Below are 15,606 nucleotides of genomic sequence, written 5' to 3'. Positions count from 1 at the left end.
TAGGAACACTTTAAGACCCTCTACTTTCTCAAAGGATATTGATAAAGGATGCGATTAAAGCTTATAACATATTTTATTAAATCTGAATTGGCATCTCACTGCCATTTAAAGTACAATCATTCGTATCAATGACCCAAGTTCTTCACATTCTACAAAACTTAGCTAGTATCATATTTTGAATTATTTGTCGTCCTCAGATGGTGGGAAAGCATTTAGGTATACCAATCCAGATTGCTTTGCCTGAAAAAGATATAAAAATTAATAATTTACCATATCTCATGTTATCACAGAGTAGATAAATTAATACTATCTGCAACAAATTCTGTCAAAGATATAGTGCAGTTAATAAAACATACAAATGCAATAGTGAAGATAAGACTGGCAATGCCCACAGCAAGATGAATGTTGTATCTTTTCTGCTTAGCTTCGTAATCTTTTTGCCATGATCCTTGCGGAACTGGTAGATCGTCCATCGTCACCGGCTTGAAATTTGGATCATGATAAAATCGTGCACCTTGACAGAATAAAGAAAAAATGTTAGTAGAAAATGAATGAATTTGTAATACATTAACAGGATTTTATATTTAAAAATAATGTAAAATAAGGTAAGAACAAAAATTGAATTATTTCAGCCAGTTCCCGTAATCATACATGGAAACTAATTCAAGTATCTTCTATGAGAGACTAAAAACGTCCAATGACATTTTCAATTTAAAGAGGATTACATGGAATAAAATAGGTGCCGTAGTCATACTTAGAAGTGATCGTGGTTTGCATGGGAGCTCGAGATTCGTGATGACATAACACGAGCAGGAGGCATTTTAGTAGGAGAGCATTAGGGAAGTTGAAACGGATCTGGGCTGGAGCTACAAAAACTGCAGAATAATTATATTTCTTACAGCATGCGATAGTTTCCTCGAACAATGCAGCCGTGCCTTTTCTAACACTAAATAATAGTAATACGCAAAATTTCATTTACCTCGCACAGCACCATAGCGAATTACCGGGCGAATGATTTGGTTAAACATTTTAAGGCGTCAGTGACTTCAAAGAAATCCAAATGAGCCCAAGATGGTAAATCTCGCCCTACTGGAATCGATTTATTTTACCAAGTAGCAGAAAAGACCAGCTATTTCTAGAATCGGTAGATAGAGAAACAGACCATCGATCCAAGTAATATCTAGAAAGTACTCGCAACTACAGCGCCCCTTGTCAAGGCCACTACGTAAACACACCTTTGCGGGAAATTTAAAACTTGAATCTCACAATCACTTAGCGCAAAATGTTTGATAGCCAATCATTGCTGCAGTTTGATACAGAAAATAAGAATTTCACATGTATTGGACAATCTGTTTAACGATCCACCACATCGTAAAAGAATTTTCTGGAATGTTTTGGAACGTTCCACATAGTTCGAAACGTTCCAGAAAATTCCAAGGAACGTTTTGAAACGTATCGAGCCGTGAAAAGAAGCGACATAAAGATACTAGAAATTTCAGGAAGCCTTAAAATTATCCAGAATGTTTTTATTTTCATTTTGAACTTATTGATGCATAATACTATTCATTTGCATTTGCAATTCACGCGCCTTCTAATGAAACTATATGTAGCTTTGTAAACTCTTTGGGCCGACGAGTCAATAGAAAAATAATTTTCTGGTTAATTTGAAATGATAAGTCGTAAATAAGGAAAAAAATTAGTACTTCGTTAATAGTTCATGGAGACGCGAGCTGTAATATTCACTTTCATCCTAAAAGCTTATCAAATAAATTAACATGATCACATCTTTGCTTTCCTTGATATCTACTAGTTTGTAAATCACCGATCTGAAATGCGTATTCTGCCCAATCAGCTTCTGCGCATCTCCTTTGCGCAGCGCCAGGATTGGCGGAGTATAAATACGCGTGCAGTCGTGGCGCGGAAGTCACATACGAAATTGAAACGTTTGAACGGAGTGCGGACCGTGCAGACTTCGCTGAGACGCAATATCGTGTTACGAGCGACGAGTCAAAAATATCATCGTATCTTCCGAGATATTGGCACAGGAGAACGAAGTAAATTGCATCGAAGTTTCTGGAGGCGACGGAAAGAGGATTTAAGTGGAGGTACGGAAATCAAAACGAGTTAGAAAAAGCAATACAAGGCAAACGTCAAGATGCCGGCTGTGGGAATAGATTTGGGAACGACGTATTCTTGCGTTGGAGTTTGGCAGCAAGGTAAGGTGGAAATAATTGCTAACGATCAAGGGAATAGAACCACCCCGAGTTATGTGGCATTTACCGACACCGAACGCCTCATCGGAGATGCTGCGAAAAACCAAGTTGCTATGAACCCTGCAAATACTGTCTTCGATGCTAAACGTTTGATCGGAAGACGTTACGATGACCAAAAGATTCAAGACGATATAAAGCACTGGCCTTTTAAGGTAGTGAACGATGGAGGGAAACCAAAGATAGAGGTAGAGTTCCGAGGTGAAATCAAGAAATTCAATCCCGAGGAGATCAGTTCCATGGTTCTGTCAAAGATGAGAGAGATCGCTGAAGCCTACCTGGGGAAGAAAGTCACCGAAGCTGTGATTACAGTTCCGGCTTACTTTAATGATTCCCAGCGACAAGCTACTAAGGATGCTGGTACTATTGCTGGTCTTAACGTCCTTAGGATTATTAACGAGCCAACCGCTGCTGCTCTTGCCTATGGACTTGATAAAAATTTGAAAGGAGAAAGAAACGTCTTGATTTTTGATTTGGGTGGAGGCACTTTTGATGTTTCTATTCTATCGATAGACGAAGGTTCACTTTTTGAAGTGAAATCTACTGCTGGAGATACTCATTTGGGTGGAGAGGACTTTGACAACCGATTGGTAGAGCATTTTTCAAGAGAATTTGAAAGGAAATACAAGAAGAACTTGAGAACCAATCCACGAGCGATTCGCAGATTAAGAACTAGCGCTGAACGTGCAAAACGCACGTTGTCTTCCAGTACTGAGGCATCATTGGAGATCGACGCTTTGTACGAGGGTATCGATTTTTATACTAAAATCTCCAGAGCCAGATTTGAGGAGTTATGTGCCGATCTTTTCCGCTCTACTCTTGAACCAGTTGAGAAGGCATTAACCGATGCCAAGTTGGATAAAAAATCCATTCATGATATCGTACTGGTTGGAGGTTCCACTCGAATTCCCAAAATCCAGTCTCTCTTGCAAAATTTCTTCTGTGGAAAGCAACTGAATCTTTCGATTAATCCTGACGAGGCTGTTGCTTATGGCGCCGCCGTCCAAGCTGCTATCCTTACCGGGGAAGGAAGCACGAGCGCTGCATTGCAGGATGTTCTTTTGGTGGATGTCACTCCACTTTCTTTGGGCATTGAAACTGCTGGTGGGGTTATGACCAACATCATTGAACGCAATGCTCGCATTCCTTGTAAGCAGACTCAAACGTTTACAACATTTGCTGACAATCAGCCTGCTGTTACAATTCAAGTATTCGAGGGCGAACGAGCAATGACCAAAGACAACAACTTGCTGGGAACATTTGAGTTAACTGGAATTGCTCCAGCACCAAGAGGTGTTCCAAAGATTGAAGTCACATTTGATTTGGATGCCAATGGAATTCTGCATGTCACAGCCAAGGATACTGCAAGTGGGCGTAGTAGCGATGTAAGAATCACTAACAATAAAGGAAGATTGTCTCGTGCTGAAATCGATAGAATGCTTGAAGAAGCAGAGCGCTATCGTGAACAAGATCAGGCACAACGTGAAAAAGTAGCTGCTCGCAATCAACTAGAATCTTACGTATTCTCATTGAAACAGTCAGCTCAAGATTCTGGATCCAAATTGTCACAGCAAGATAAAGACACCGTTACCAATTTATGCGAGGAAACTGTACACTGGTTAGATGCAAATCTACTGGCCGAGAAAGATGAATATCAGCACAAGTTGGAAACTCTGCAAAAACAATGTTCTCCGATTATGACAAAAATTCACCAAGGTGGAAAAAGTTCTGGAGGACCAACACAAGGAGGAAATAGTTCCGGGCCTACTATCGAAGAAGTTGACTAAACCCATACTGCATTTACAGTTGTCTCTATTTGTGAAGCTTTCAAGCCAATTATAAATGGCATTTTTTTTATCTATGTTATAAATAGCTCGGAAAAAAAGAGACGAATAAGACTGCAAAGAAAAGAAAAATAAGTATTAAGAAACTGGACAGAAATTAAAGGTGTTCTGTTCCAATTTTTTAAATAAAAATTCCATGTACATCTATTCTTGTTCTGGTCATATTCGACTCTTTTTATTACGAGATATATTAAGTTCCTTTCCAAGGATATAAAAGCTGCTCATTTTTATAATTATATATTTGAAATTATTACACATGTATTTTACAAAGTCATTCATCTTTTTATATGTTTTAAAATAAAGATTCAAGTGTAATTTCATCTTTTTACCTCTCATTTATACTTTCCCTACACTCCATATTTAGCATCATCGAGACCAATTTAATTTCAAGTAAGATTCAAAATGAATTGATACGAATGTGCTAATGTATAAATCCATTGAATTACCATTTTTTGACGTACCTATTTTTAATGCATTTCATATATTTTTTTTTATTAGCATTCGATTAAATTATACATATTCACTTATGTATCTATCGAATGTGAATGGTAAGATGCACACCACAGACTCAAAACGTTTTTTATTATTTTAAATATAACTTCGTACAGAGATGCTGCTTCGTATTATATGAAAAAATGAAATTTTCCGAACGTCAATTTCAGAATCTCAAAGCATGCAAATATCAAAGATGAATTGGGAGATTGCTCACGGGCAGGGTCGAAGTAAACAATGTTTGTTGTCACTGGTTGTCACAGAGTATGAGTTGGAAGCAGAGACGAGGAGTATCCCTGAATTGGGCCGCCATTGGGGGATATCAAGTGGCAAGTGTGTTAGCCGTCCACATGATCCACCAGGGGGCAGTATAGGACGCGATCACGTGACCCTGCCCGTGAGCGATCTCCCAACTCATCTCTGTAAATACATGTTTCTCTGTGATTTCTACGTCGTAGACTAAATCATAAACATCGAGTCTAGCGGAAATCGCTTTCTTATTGGTTTAACCGTCAGACATGATTTCTTAACAACCAATCAAACGCGGTCCTTTTGGTCACGCAGATTCCGGAAGTTTCGAGAGTGGACACGAGTTTTCCACCTTCAAACATCGCGTGAACATAGACTTTCACTTCCGCGGATGTACGGTGCGGTTCTTGGTAAGTTTGCCGAATACTTATTCCGTTTTATCGTATTTATTCGTCTTTCGGACGAATTATAATTATGTTTTAGATATTTATACGTTTTTAATAATTCGAAGTATCAATATCGGTGTATTATCTTAGGCGTACTTTGCTTACAAGGTAAAAAGTAACAAGAAATGTGAAGTGACACTTACCCACGTTTCGATGGTCTACACACGTCGCGAGTGCTATGAAATAAGATGTTCGTAAAGTATCGCTTATGGGAATAGAGTAATTATCACAAGTTAAATCGAATCACTAGGAAGTAAAGGATTACATGTAGATCTATTCTCTTCATAGAGCTACTTCTTGGTTTTTAATTTTTTACACGAAGTATAAAAAGTTTTATATTAAAAGTTAGGTTAAAGGATTAAGACCGGTTTTTTCCTGATACATATCGTATTGTTCTTATATTGATTAAGAGTTTTAACACAGAAATTTTACATTATTATTCATAATGGAGAATGTCTACATTGAATGTAGGAAACAAACCCATTGACAAGTAATAAAGTAGGTAAGTGGTTTGCTGTATTTAGTTTATTTTGTGAACTCTTATGTTAGCGAACACTATGTGTTCGCGTAAAAAATATAAACATCTAATTTTTCTGTTCAATAGACCAAAGTGGGTGGGATCGAGCAAGGCCCTCAAAAGGATTTGGAACGAAAACTGGGATAAAATAAGATAACAACATGCCACAGAACGAGTATATTGAAAGGCATCGGAAATTGTATGGCAGGCGTTTGGATTATGAAGAACGCAAGAGGAAACGAGACGCACGTGAACCACGTAGACGTGCTGAACAAGCACGTAGTTTACGGGGCATTAAGGCTAAGATATTCAACAAGAAACGTCGAAATGAAAAGATTCAAATGAAGAAGAAGATTAAGGCTCATGAAGAGAAAAAAGTCAAACAGAAAGTCAAGCCTACTCCAGAGGGTGCATTACCAGTTTACCTTTTGGACAGAGATGTCACATCTCGTGCAAAAGTTTTATCTAATATGATAAAACAAAAACGTAAAGAAAAGGCCGGAAAATGGGATGTGCCGATTCCAAAAGTAAGGGCACAGTCTGATTCAGAAGTGTTTAAGATAATGAAGAGTGGTAAAACAAAACGCAAGTCATGGAAGAGAATGGTTACAAAAGTTACATTTGTTGGAGAAAATTTTACTAGGAAACCACCAAAGTTTGAAAGATTCATTAGACCAATGGCTTTGCGATTTAAAAAGGCACACGTTACTCACCCAGAATTAAAGGCTACATTCTGCTTACCTATAATTGGAGTTAAGAAAAATCCAAATTCACCAATGTACACGAGTTTAGGAGTAATAACCAAAGGAACGGTTATTGAAGTAAATATTTCGGAACTAGGGCTGGTGACACAATCTGGAAAAGTTGTTTGGGGAAAATATGCACAAGTGACGAATAACCCGGAAAATGATGGTTGCATCAATGCAGTTTTACTAGTATAACTTCCTACAATTGGATTTCAATTTTCTGAAACATTAAATTTGTAACTATGATACTGAATGAAATTATGAATAAAACCAATGGAATTGTTGAGTATGATATAAGTGTTGTATTTTTTCTATGATATACTCCCTCCTAATATGTCCGTCATGTTACCTTAATCCTTTATAGAAATATCAGCAATTTGAAATAGGTACAATAGTATCACTATAGATTATTATTACCCATAACTGTCAGCGCATTATGATCAAAATACTCTTGATTTACAAAGTTACTTTATAATAATTGCAAATAAAAATAACAAAAATGTTGCAGGTTTTATACAAAGAACTTCACCATGCAGATTTTTGTAAAGACTTTAACGGGGAAGACCATTACCCTTGAGGTTGAAGCCTCTGATACCATCGAAAATGTCAAAGCAAAGATTCAAGATAAAGAGGGTAAGATTTATCTATACTTTTTGTAAATGATTGAACGAACATTCACAAAATTTCATCTTGACACCTTTGTTTCCTAAAGGCATTCCACCTGATCAGCAGAGGTTAATTTTTGCTGGTAAGCAGCTTGAGGATGGAAGAACTTTGTCGGATTACAATATCCAAAAGGAGTCAACGTTACACTTGGTATTGAGGCTGAGAGGTGGAGCAAAGAAACGTAAGAAGAAGAACTACTCGACTCCAAAGAAGATCAAACACAAGAAGAAGAAGGTTAAGCTTGCCGTGTTAAAGTTTTACAAGGTAAACATAGTTTTACGACTTTCAAATTAAATAACATTCCTTTTTCAAGATGTGTATGTCTGAAATGGAATGTATGACTTAAAAGATTTTTTATATCTAAATTGATCTTGTTATAGCACTAAGTTGTTCAAACCACTAATAAAAGAAATCTTACGTGTTAATAGGTGGATGAAAATGGTAAAATTCATCGACTCAGACGTGAGTGTCCTTCTGAACAGTGCGGGGCAGGAGTCTTCATGGCTGCCATGGAGGATCGGCACTATTGTGGAAAATGCGGTTATACTCTCGTTTTTAACAAACCCGAAGACAAGTAAATGATGAGTACGATAAACATGAGATTGATAACTTTGACCAACCGCCATTTGTTAATACATGTATGACAGTAGATATTACATGAATAAAGTATTTGTCGATCTCAATTGTTCGTGTATATACTTTATTTTTACTCGCTAAATTTACAGCCGTGTATACATACTCGTCTCTTATTTAACTTCGAGCAACATTGATTGAATGGAAAGAAAAAATATTTCTCATCTGTATGCAGCTACACGGAATTCTCTAGATGCACTGTGCGTATTAATAGCTCAAATGCATGCAAGAGTGTAACGGTAATATTTAAAATAGCGTAATACACCCTAGATACAATAGATGGTAGTGGACTGGCAAATGGATATCAAACGATTTCACAATGAGCGCATTTTTCATTACTGTTTACAATATTGTCAAGAGGACATAGGTGATACATTAACGCATGATATTATACACATGTTTTTAAAAGTACTATTAAACTTAAGTCATATTTCCAACTTAATTCTGTAGCTTTTAAAAATTATGGAATACGGCATAGAATAAAGTAACTACAATTCAATCGATCAAAAAGACAGTAGTAGCATTTTTTAGTACCTGTATCGACATTACTTTAACAACTTAATTGATTATTCCAAGCATCTGTATCTACAATAATTTTTTTTATTATAAATTATCTCGGAGAAAAGTATTGCTATCAATTGTATCAAGTTTGTGCCATAATAATATGTACATATTGTGGTATAGTAGGAGCTCACAAAAATTGACTGATCAACTAAACTGTGAATTATTAAAATTTAATTCGCAGTATGGACTTATCTTTCATAAGGCTGTTAAGTTATGATTTCATAACAGAATTTTATTTTATTTCCACAATTAATCGAAATAAGATAATTGATTAATAATTGTGGAAGCACAAGATATACATCCGCATGTCTACATGTACAGAAATTTATTGACTCGTCAGTACCAAGAAATTAATAAAATATTTTACGTCCATCAACACAATGAACGCACCTAAATAAGTAATTAATTGAGGTACTAATCAAATTTCAACATTTGATGCTAAGTAGAATTTTACTTTCATTGATAAATGAATTTCGATTTAATACTAACTACGGGTTTAAATTGAACCCGGGAACATACATGATTTTAAGTAAAATACAAAATAAACGCACTTTTTGGGAATTTTAGTTTCCTTGATGATTTAAATTATTCAGAAAAGGAAAAAGGTAACAAGTTTTCTTAAATATTTTGGCCAGTATTTTGTGATAGCCACGAGAATAGGAAAGGTCGTAACTTGTATCAGAAAGAAGCTTCTCTCAGCATATGTCAAATATACTAAATGAACTTCAAGGCGTTCTGTGTTTACTGCTTTCGTAACATTGGAACTTACGGAATATGATGGAAAGATTGGATATATTGCTATTACATTTCAGGGTTATTACTGCGTTGCTCACTGCGGGAATTCTTTACACCTGGCTTTAGTACAGAAAACATTTTTTCCGATGCAGTGGGGTGAATACTCATCTGCAATTCCGTTAGAGACTCTTCCGTCTGGAAGAGAATTAAAATAAAAAATACCGCATGCAAAAGGTAATAAATTTTCATTAAAATTCCAGTCCACTTTCTTGTTAATCGAAACAACTAGAGAGGAGACTGACCTGTCTAAGTAATTGCGAGGCAGTATGTAGTACCCTTTGCCATTTCCTCATTTCCACATTATGAAGACTTTCTTGTTGCTGCAACAAATTAATCCAATCCTCCTCCGTTTTCGGGGCATTTCTGAAAAAAGAAATTTCAATTTTATCGAATAAACTCATTGCTCGGTGCAGAACGACTTCCAAAAGAACTTAATACATCAAGCTGGTGACTTATAAATAAACAATGCAATATGCGTGTATGATTCGCGGGACTTTTTAAAACGACGCAAAAGCTTTTGTTACTTCAACGATCCTTCGGAAAAGAAAAGGATAGTCTTCAAATGGTTAAGCAAGTCGTACCTTCGGAAACTCTACAATCAAACTTTCTGGCAAGTTTCTTGAGCTTCGTTTAACTGTCACTCTGCCAATCGACAGGTTGCTTTGGGCTTAAATCTCGCACGGAGATCATCTTCGGGATCGGTGTTTTAACTTATCTAGGAGATTTCATCGACAACGAATCCTGCGTCACGTCTCATAAAGGGAATTCTTTAGAAAGAAGACTTTCATAAAGGATATGCTTTTATTCTGTTTATTTTATTATTAAGGACATACTCTTGTTCCGTTTAAATCATAACAAAGTAATTTTAAGACTCCACGTAAGGCCAATTCGATAACTGAGGTGACGCCGGATATTGAACAATCCTAACGTTTCGAAATGACAATGGTGGAAATGGATACTTTATGATGAGACAAGCAAATCCTAACAAAATGTTTACATACTTGAGAACGTGTAGGTCCATTATGGTATAAGCGGCTGCCTCCTCCAATCCCCATAATTTATAGTAAAGTAATCCATTAATTAATGTTAAACACAACACGGCTACTAACAAGACCCAGCTCAATACATTGCTCGTATCGTTTCGAACTTCTGAAACTACAAAAGATAATTATTATCCTACATTTTTTTCTACTTCTAGTTATACTACATTTCTACATTAATACACTATATAATATTCTACGTATAAAGGGTGATCCGAAATTCTTACGTCGGTGCTCAGTTTAAGAACATTTTTTAAACTTTCAAGATTAATAGTTGAGGGTGATACACGTAAAACGAAATGTGGAAATTTAAAATCTATTTTATAGCATACCGTGATTGCTATGAATGTGAGGTAGTTCCGCTGCAGTCACCGGATGAACTACCGACGAAAGCTCCGGAGGGTGAGCTTGCAAAGCAATTCCTGCAGCCGTAACGCGTCTTCTTCTTCTGGCTTTCCTTTTTATTCCACCGCTGATATTCACTTCTTCGCATTCCACGCTCAAAGCCTTCACTAGACTACTGAAATACTCATCTAATCCCGCCCAGCAGTTTTTCTCAATTAAACCTGATTAAATATAAAAAATATTATGATTACAAATCGACCCAAAAGGGTAAAGCAATGCTGAAAGTAGCTATACTAAGTGCGAGTACTTACTTCTTACAAATGCCCAAACACTCTTTCTATACTTTATTTGTGCAAAGATCGTTAGACTTGTTTCATTCTCGGATGTACTAAGCATACAATAGTGCGTTAAGACGCTGAAAGAATCGGCATAAGGAATACCGGAATTTAAACTTTCTACATCGATACAGTAAAGAACACCAGGTTTGCTACACGGTAGCATTATCTGAAATATTTGAAGCTCGTTTTTAAATTGATAATATATATATTAACAAATAAATAGATTATAATATGTAGTTATAGGCTTCTGAATACCTGAGTTTCCGTAACCTGTGACGTTCTGGGACCCATGGATTGGTTTAAAGACAGGATTAAAGAAACATTTCTCATTTTCTGCCCTGTCTGATTATTTTGTACCCATGCAGATTGTACCAAATCTTAAAAGTGAAATATATAAAAAATATAGAACGTGCATGATTCCTATACGTATTTTTAAATACAATACGCTTTTGAATTATAATTTGCTGGACTTTCAAATTACGTATTATGCCAATGTCTATGTAATAATTGATGCAATATTAACACCGCTTAACCATCAAATACTGCTGGTTTAGGGAATCACTGTATATCTCTAAACGTAACTTTGTATAAAATATTTCACACATTCTATTAAGGTAATATAAGACATTAAATAATCCATTGTAAGAATGAGTACATATAATAAATTAATTACAACTTTACCAGTCGTCTTTCGGGCTGTATGAAAGTCTAAGAAAAATTTAGAACTTGTAAAGAGAAGAGTGAACAGCTGATCAATGTGGACCGGCAATGTGACTTTCTGCAGCTGTCGACCTTTATGGACTGACGTACAAGTCGGAACTCCACGAAGACCAACTTTCACTACGTCAGAAAATTAAAAGAGGTATAAAGTGTGTTAATGTATTCATAATCAACGGAAATTAATAACACGTCCATGGTACAAAACGTAAAATTACAAGGCACGTTAAAAACTTACAAGCATGTTTTTCTGCTTCACTCTCAGTAGTATCACTCAAATCTGTTGGATCTAAAGCTGATTGAGGTCTAGATTGTTGAACTAATTGTGGTGGCTGCTCGCAAGCAGTTTCCTCAATCTGTTCAACTACAGGTTCAGTCACAGCTGGTACTGGACTATCCATAGTTGATACCGCTTCAGCCTATTGAAAAACATTAAACGTGAACTTAAATTCAAGGGTGTCTCAGTCTAATCGTGTACAAAATGTAACAAATATAGAACGGTGAACTAGATAGTAAAAATAAATTTAAAGAACAGTTTATCAAAATACCTCCGAAAAAGATTCTACCGATAAACGAGTTGATAACTTTTCGTCTTCGGTAGCAGATGTCGGTGGGACATAATCTTCATCATCTGATGTTAGTCCTAATTCCGCTCCGTAACTGGTGTGGACTAATTGCCACATTTCCGTTGTACTCATTGGCTGAAATAGAATGGCAAAAGCTTATTACATCAACTTGTACATAAAAACTCCATTCTTCTTCAGCAATCATATACATAATTTTCAATCTTTTACAAAATAATGATACAACAAATATGTCAATTTTTTTAGTCATTTCTATGTAATTCCGTATAAATTAAACGGTTATACCTGGCCTATTAAAGCATTTTGCCAAACACGAAATAACATTAGATAAGTCTTATCTCTCGCCCCAAACGTTGTTAAGAAGAATTTGTCAGTTTCGGTGGAGATTAGAATAGCATTTGGAATAACAATTGCTGTCTTTTCTTTGGTGATTGACGTAACGTCCTTCCAGCGTAATGACACTAATGTTTCCCATGTAAAAATATTTGCATAAAAGCATACATAGTTTTGTGTGACATATAATCTTCCATGAGCTAATATTTCTCGCTGAAGAGCACACGAATAATCTAAAACAATCATACAAAATGAAGGCAATCAATTACAGCATTTGTACGACGCCAAAGAATGATAATTCACTTTTAAGGCTCAATTTGTAGTTGTTTTCATTTTTGGTACTTGTCTAATATTTATTACTACATAAATATTAAAAATAACATTTTACACTGACCTACAACTAGTCTCTCATCATCTGGTACATCTTTAAATATCTTTTTAAAGTCTTCCGAACGAGATTTATATGTTGGATAGAGAACACTATACCACGAAGGTTTCTTTTTGCTTCGCTCCCTTGGTTCTTTCTTTCCTTCATTTGCAGAATGTTTAACAGGTTCAGCCGAGTCTGACGATCGACTAGTGACTTCCTGTAAATATGTATGCATCCACTACGGTATTCTAATTAATATTTTTATCAACACTAGAACAATCAGTACATTTTTCGTCTTTGATGTGAAATCTGAAATATTTGTCAATCTGCCAGGTTTGATTGGTCCAGTGTTAAATCAACAATTAGTATTGAACGACACTACTGATGCCAGAATCATAAATACCTGAATTTGCTGATCCTCTGATTTGCTTAAATTTATTGACCCTTTATGAGACGAGTAAGAACTAGAATTTTGCTTGGCAAGATCACGTTTCGTAAAAGATCGTGGGCTTGGGCGAGGAGACAAATTAGGACTAAGACCAGGACTACCTCGATCTGTTCCTGTCGTAGAACCATGATCTTGTGCATTCTCACAGGGAATACCATTTCCTAGTGTTCCAGGAGAATCTTGACTGCCTAACGATGACGAGTTTATGCTACTAATTACCTCATGACTTGAAATTAACAAGTTTTCAACAGATTTGTTCCTGAAAAGAACATGATTGTATACTAATTAAACGATAATTAATATTTCTATAGAATGCTTTGTACATTACATAGCGGAACAAATTCACATATTTTGGACAGAAAGTACTTACAATGTAAAAAATTTAAGAAACATTATATAATGTTTCACAAATTTTATACACACTACCAACAATACAAAGAAAGAATGCTAGCTACTCTGTGCAGAACGTAATCCACCATTGAATGGAACAAAAGCACTATCAAAGTTGAATGACTAACCCAGGTCAGAAGTACAAAATAGATACTTCAGAAAAACTGTTTAAGATAAGTCTTCTGGAAAATGATTCATACTTTCAGTGATATCGAAAGGTGATAACCTTTCAAAAGAAAACATTTATATTTCGCCATGGTTGATATTATCTCAAAATATATAATTACACGTACGACCGAGGGTAAGAGTTTATTGAACCTTGCATAGTGCAGTCACATTATGAAGTCACAATATGGCAGTTCTCTCATTTATGAGAGGAAAAGTTTTCGAAATTGCAAACTTAAAGATTTTCGGATAATACATATGTACCAAAGATATAAAAATGAACATGTGCCATTGAAATATTTCATATGATAAACAATATTTCACATGGAAACACCAATTTGCGTTCTTAGGAAGGGAACATCGATGTAAGTAAATAATACAAGAGAAACACAAAATTGCAATCTTTAAAAGAATATAAATTCTCAAAAATGATTTAAAACCGACTTCCATAATCCATGAAAGATAAGGATGTATTAATCACGCAAAATGGATCCATGCTGAGCCAACGAAGTGCATTCGCTAGAAAAGCAACGGTTATACGATAATGTGAATGATTTCAAACCTATTCTGTTTTAAATGAAGTAAACAAGTGGTGCAGACGTTAAGTGATTGAATTTTCCAGAACGTAGTCCATGCATTGCATTAGAAAGAGTGCACCCGAGAGAAAAATACTTACATTCTCGTAGGAGAGTGATCTGAGACGGATTCTATCTCAAAGTACATAATATCTGCAGAGCGATGCGGCGGAAAGCTCAGCTGAGCGATCTGTCATCCACCGCATCCTCGATCCGTCAACCTTTCGACGCATAACTCAAAGAAACCGACATGACCGCCGAAAGAAAGCGCTCACCGATTAAGATCCAAAACACTCCAGAACTTGACCCTTCGGCAATGATCGATCACGGGATTCAAAGAACAATGCTCCAATAACTGCTTTCCGTGAACACCAGAAACAGCAATGACACGTTTGCGAACGTTCGGTTCGCAATGTGTGCCAACAGAAATGGAAGAACGAGCGCTTTTGAACGTAGCTCGCAAACGACGGAGAGCGTCAAGACTCCTTAACCTAAAATAGTACACAAAACACCGTTTCCTTTCCTCATGAAAGGATGCGAATGAAACCTTCTTTCTGACAGGACATAATTTATATCGATCAGTTTTTCTTTTTTTGCAATCTTTCTTCGCGTCAGACAATGGTTCTGATAGAATGATAAGAATTATGTACCCTCAAATAACGCCCTCTGTTATGAACTAGGCACACGAGCTTAAACGTTATCAATGTTTTTATTCATTATTATTGGAAATCGCACACTAGATTGGTTCTTTCCGACGTATTCTAGATGTCTATTGGTAGGCTAAAGGTACATTTTCACTTACCTCGTAGCTACAAAATTGCTTGCAACAAATCGCTACGATTGGTTAAAAGTAGACGATATCCCTCATGGATAATACACAAGAATTGCGGGCTGGCAATACCGCCGCCATCTTGGGGCCGTGTCTAATAGTTCCGGTGTCCAAAAGGTCTATGTCCAATTGTGACTCACTCCTCCAGCATGCGAGCGTATACACATAATGCAGTCGTTCATTGTATACCGTACTTGTGGATCCGCCAGAATTTCTCTTCGGCCCTGTGAAACCGTGACGATAGACGTTT

The 15,606-nt window shown here is 36.2% G+C and overlaps 5 protein-coding genes across 7 annotated transcripts; 3 read left to right on the top strand and 2 right to left on the bottom strand.

Moving 5' to 3' along the window:
• Positions 1 to 54: 54 nt before the first annotated feature.
• LOC105695301 lies at positions 55 to 1,179 on the bottom strand. The gene is made up of 3 exons (XM_012416750.1): positions 980 to 1,179; positions 357 to 514; positions 55 to 240 (listed from the first exon to the last, which is right to left on the bottom strand). The coding sequence occupies exons 1-3, from the start codon at positions 1,026 to 1,028 to the stop codon at positions 181 to 183; spliced, it is 267 nt and encodes an 88-aa protein (XP_012272173.1). The 5' UTR covers positions 1,029 to 1,179; the 3' UTR covers positions 55 to 180.
• Positions 1,180 to 1,942: 763 nt separating this feature from the next.
• On the top strand, positions 1,943 to 4,434 carry LOC105695300 (heat shock protein 68-like). The gene has a single exon (XM_012416749.1). The coding sequence runs from the start codon at positions 2,156 to 2,158 to the stop codon at positions 4,055 to 4,057; it is 1,902 nt and encodes a 633-aa protein (XP_012272172.1). The 5' UTR covers positions 1,943 to 2,155; the 3' UTR covers positions 4,058 to 4,434.
• A 730-nt stretch (positions 4,435 to 5,164) lies between these two features.
• On the top strand, positions 5,165 to 6,858 carry LOC105695323 (ribosome biogenesis protein NSA2 homolog). 2 transcript variants are annotated; one of them, XM_012416802.2, is made up of 2 exons: positions 5,165 to 5,265; positions 5,906 to 6,858. In XM_012416802.2, exon 2 carries the CDS (start codon positions 5,980 to 5,982, stop codon positions 6,757 to 6,759), a length of 780 nt encoding a protein of 259 aa, XP_012272225.1. In that variant the 5' UTR covers positions 5,165 to 5,265; positions 5,906 to 5,979; the 3' UTR covers positions 6,760 to 6,858. The 2 variants fall into 2 exon arrangements, with proteins under 2 accessions (XP_012272225.1, XP_012272223.1); XM_012416800.2 differs by lacking the exon at positions 5,165 to 5,265 and adding an exon at positions 5,273 to 5,803.
• LOC105695324 (ubiquitin-40S ribosomal protein S27a) lies at positions 5,222 to 7,913 on the top strand. The gene is made up of 4 exons (XM_012416804.2): positions 5,222 to 5,265; positions 7,073 to 7,197; positions 7,277 to 7,494; positions 7,659 to 7,913. Exons 2-4 carry the CDS (start codon positions 7,095 to 7,097, stop codon positions 7,806 to 7,808), a joined length of 471 nt encoding a protein of 156 aa, XP_012272227.1. The 5' UTR covers positions 5,222 to 5,265; positions 7,073 to 7,094; the 3' UTR covers positions 7,809 to 7,913.
• Positions 7,914 to 8,644: 731 nt separating this feature from the next.
• On the bottom strand, positions 8,645 to 14,939 carry LOC105695322 (GRAM domain-containing protein 1B). Of its 2 annotated transcripts, none has more exons than XM_012416798.2 (13): positions 14,629 to 14,939; positions 13,353 to 13,656; positions 12,974 to 13,166; positions 12,532 to 12,812; positions 12,211 to 12,363; positions 11,901 to 12,081; positions 11,627 to 11,785; positions 11,201 to 11,322; positions 10,919 to 11,111; positions 10,595 to 10,828; positions 10,224 to 10,377; positions 9,465 to 9,585; positions 8,645 to 9,357 (listed from the first exon to the last, which is right to left on the bottom strand). In XM_012416798.2, the coding sequence occupies exons 1-13, from the start codon at positions 14,673 to 14,675 to the stop codon at positions 9,229 to 9,231; spliced, it is 2,271 nt and encodes a 756-aa protein (XP_012272221.1). In that variant the 5' UTR covers positions 14,676 to 14,939; the 3' UTR covers positions 8,645 to 9,228. The 2 variants fall into 2 exon arrangements, with proteins under 2 accessions (XP_012272221.1, XP_012272222.1); XM_012416799.2 differs by having other exon boundaries at positions 10,224 to 10,371.
• Between the last annotated feature and the right edge of the window lie 667 nt (positions 14,940 to 15,606).

The sequence above is a fragment of the Orussus abietinus genome, unplaced genomic scaffold (assembly GCF_000612105.2).
Source record: "Orussus abietinus isolate OABI.00-Male unplaced genomic scaffold, Oabi_2.0 scaffold81, whole genome shotgun sequence".
Lineage (NCBI taxonomy): Eukaryota > Metazoa > Arthropoda > Insecta > Hymenoptera > Orussidae > Orussus > Orussus abietinus.
Note: the sequence above shows the minus strand (reverse complement) of the source record. Positions and strands in the feature narration are given on the sequence as shown.

What these genes read in the sequence shown, in the direction of transcription:
- LOC105695301 (XM_012416750.1), bottom strand. Translation starts at nt 1,028, where the DNA reads ATGTTTAACCAAATCATTCGCCCGGTAATTCGCTATGGTGCTGTGCGA. An exon ending in TCGCTATGGTGCTGTGCGAG is followed by an intron (nt 515 to 979) that starts GTAAATGAAATT and finishes TATTCTGTCAAG; the next exon opens with GTGCACGATTTTATCATGAT. An exon ending in TTATCTTCACTATTGCATTT is followed by an intron (nt 241 to 356) that starts GTATGTTTTATT and finishes TATCTTTTTCAG; the next exon opens with GCAAAGCAATCTGGATTGGT.
- LOC105695300 (XM_012416749.1), top strand. Translation starts at nt 2,156, where the DNA reads ATGCCGGCTGTGGGAATAGATTTGGGAACGACGTATTCTTGCGTTGGA.
- LOC105695323 (XM_012416802.2), top strand. Translation starts at nt 5,980, where the DNA reads ATGCCACAGAACGAGTATATTGAAAGGCATCGGAAATTGTATGGCAGG.
- LOC105695324 (XM_012416804.2), top strand. Translation starts at nt 7,095, where the DNA reads ATGCAGATTTTTGTAAAGACTTTAACGGGGAAGACCATTACCCTTGAG. An exon ending in AAAGATTCAAGATAAAGAGG is followed by an intron (nt 7,198 to 7,276) that starts GTAAGATTTATC and finishes TGTTTCCTAAAG; the next exon opens with GCATTCCACCTGATCAGCAG. An exon ending in CCGTGTTAAAGTTTTACAAG is followed by an intron (nt 7,495 to 7,658) that starts GTAAACATAGTT and finishes ACGTGTTAATAG; the next exon opens with GTGGATGAAAATGGTAAAAT.
- LOC105695322 (XM_012416798.2), bottom strand. Translation starts at nt 14,675, where the DNA reads ATGTACTTTGAGATAGAATCCGTCTCAGATCACTCTCCTACGAGAAT. An exon ending in CAGAGGATCAGCAAATTCAG is followed by an intron (nt 13,167 to 13,352) that starts GTATTTATGATT and finishes ACATATTTACAG; the next exon opens with GAAGTCACTAGTCGATCGTC. An exon ending in TGTTTGGGCATTTGTAAGAA is followed by an intron (nt 10,829 to 10,918) that starts GTAAGTACTCGC and finishes ATATTTAATCAG; the next exon opens with GTTTAATTGAGAAAAACTGC.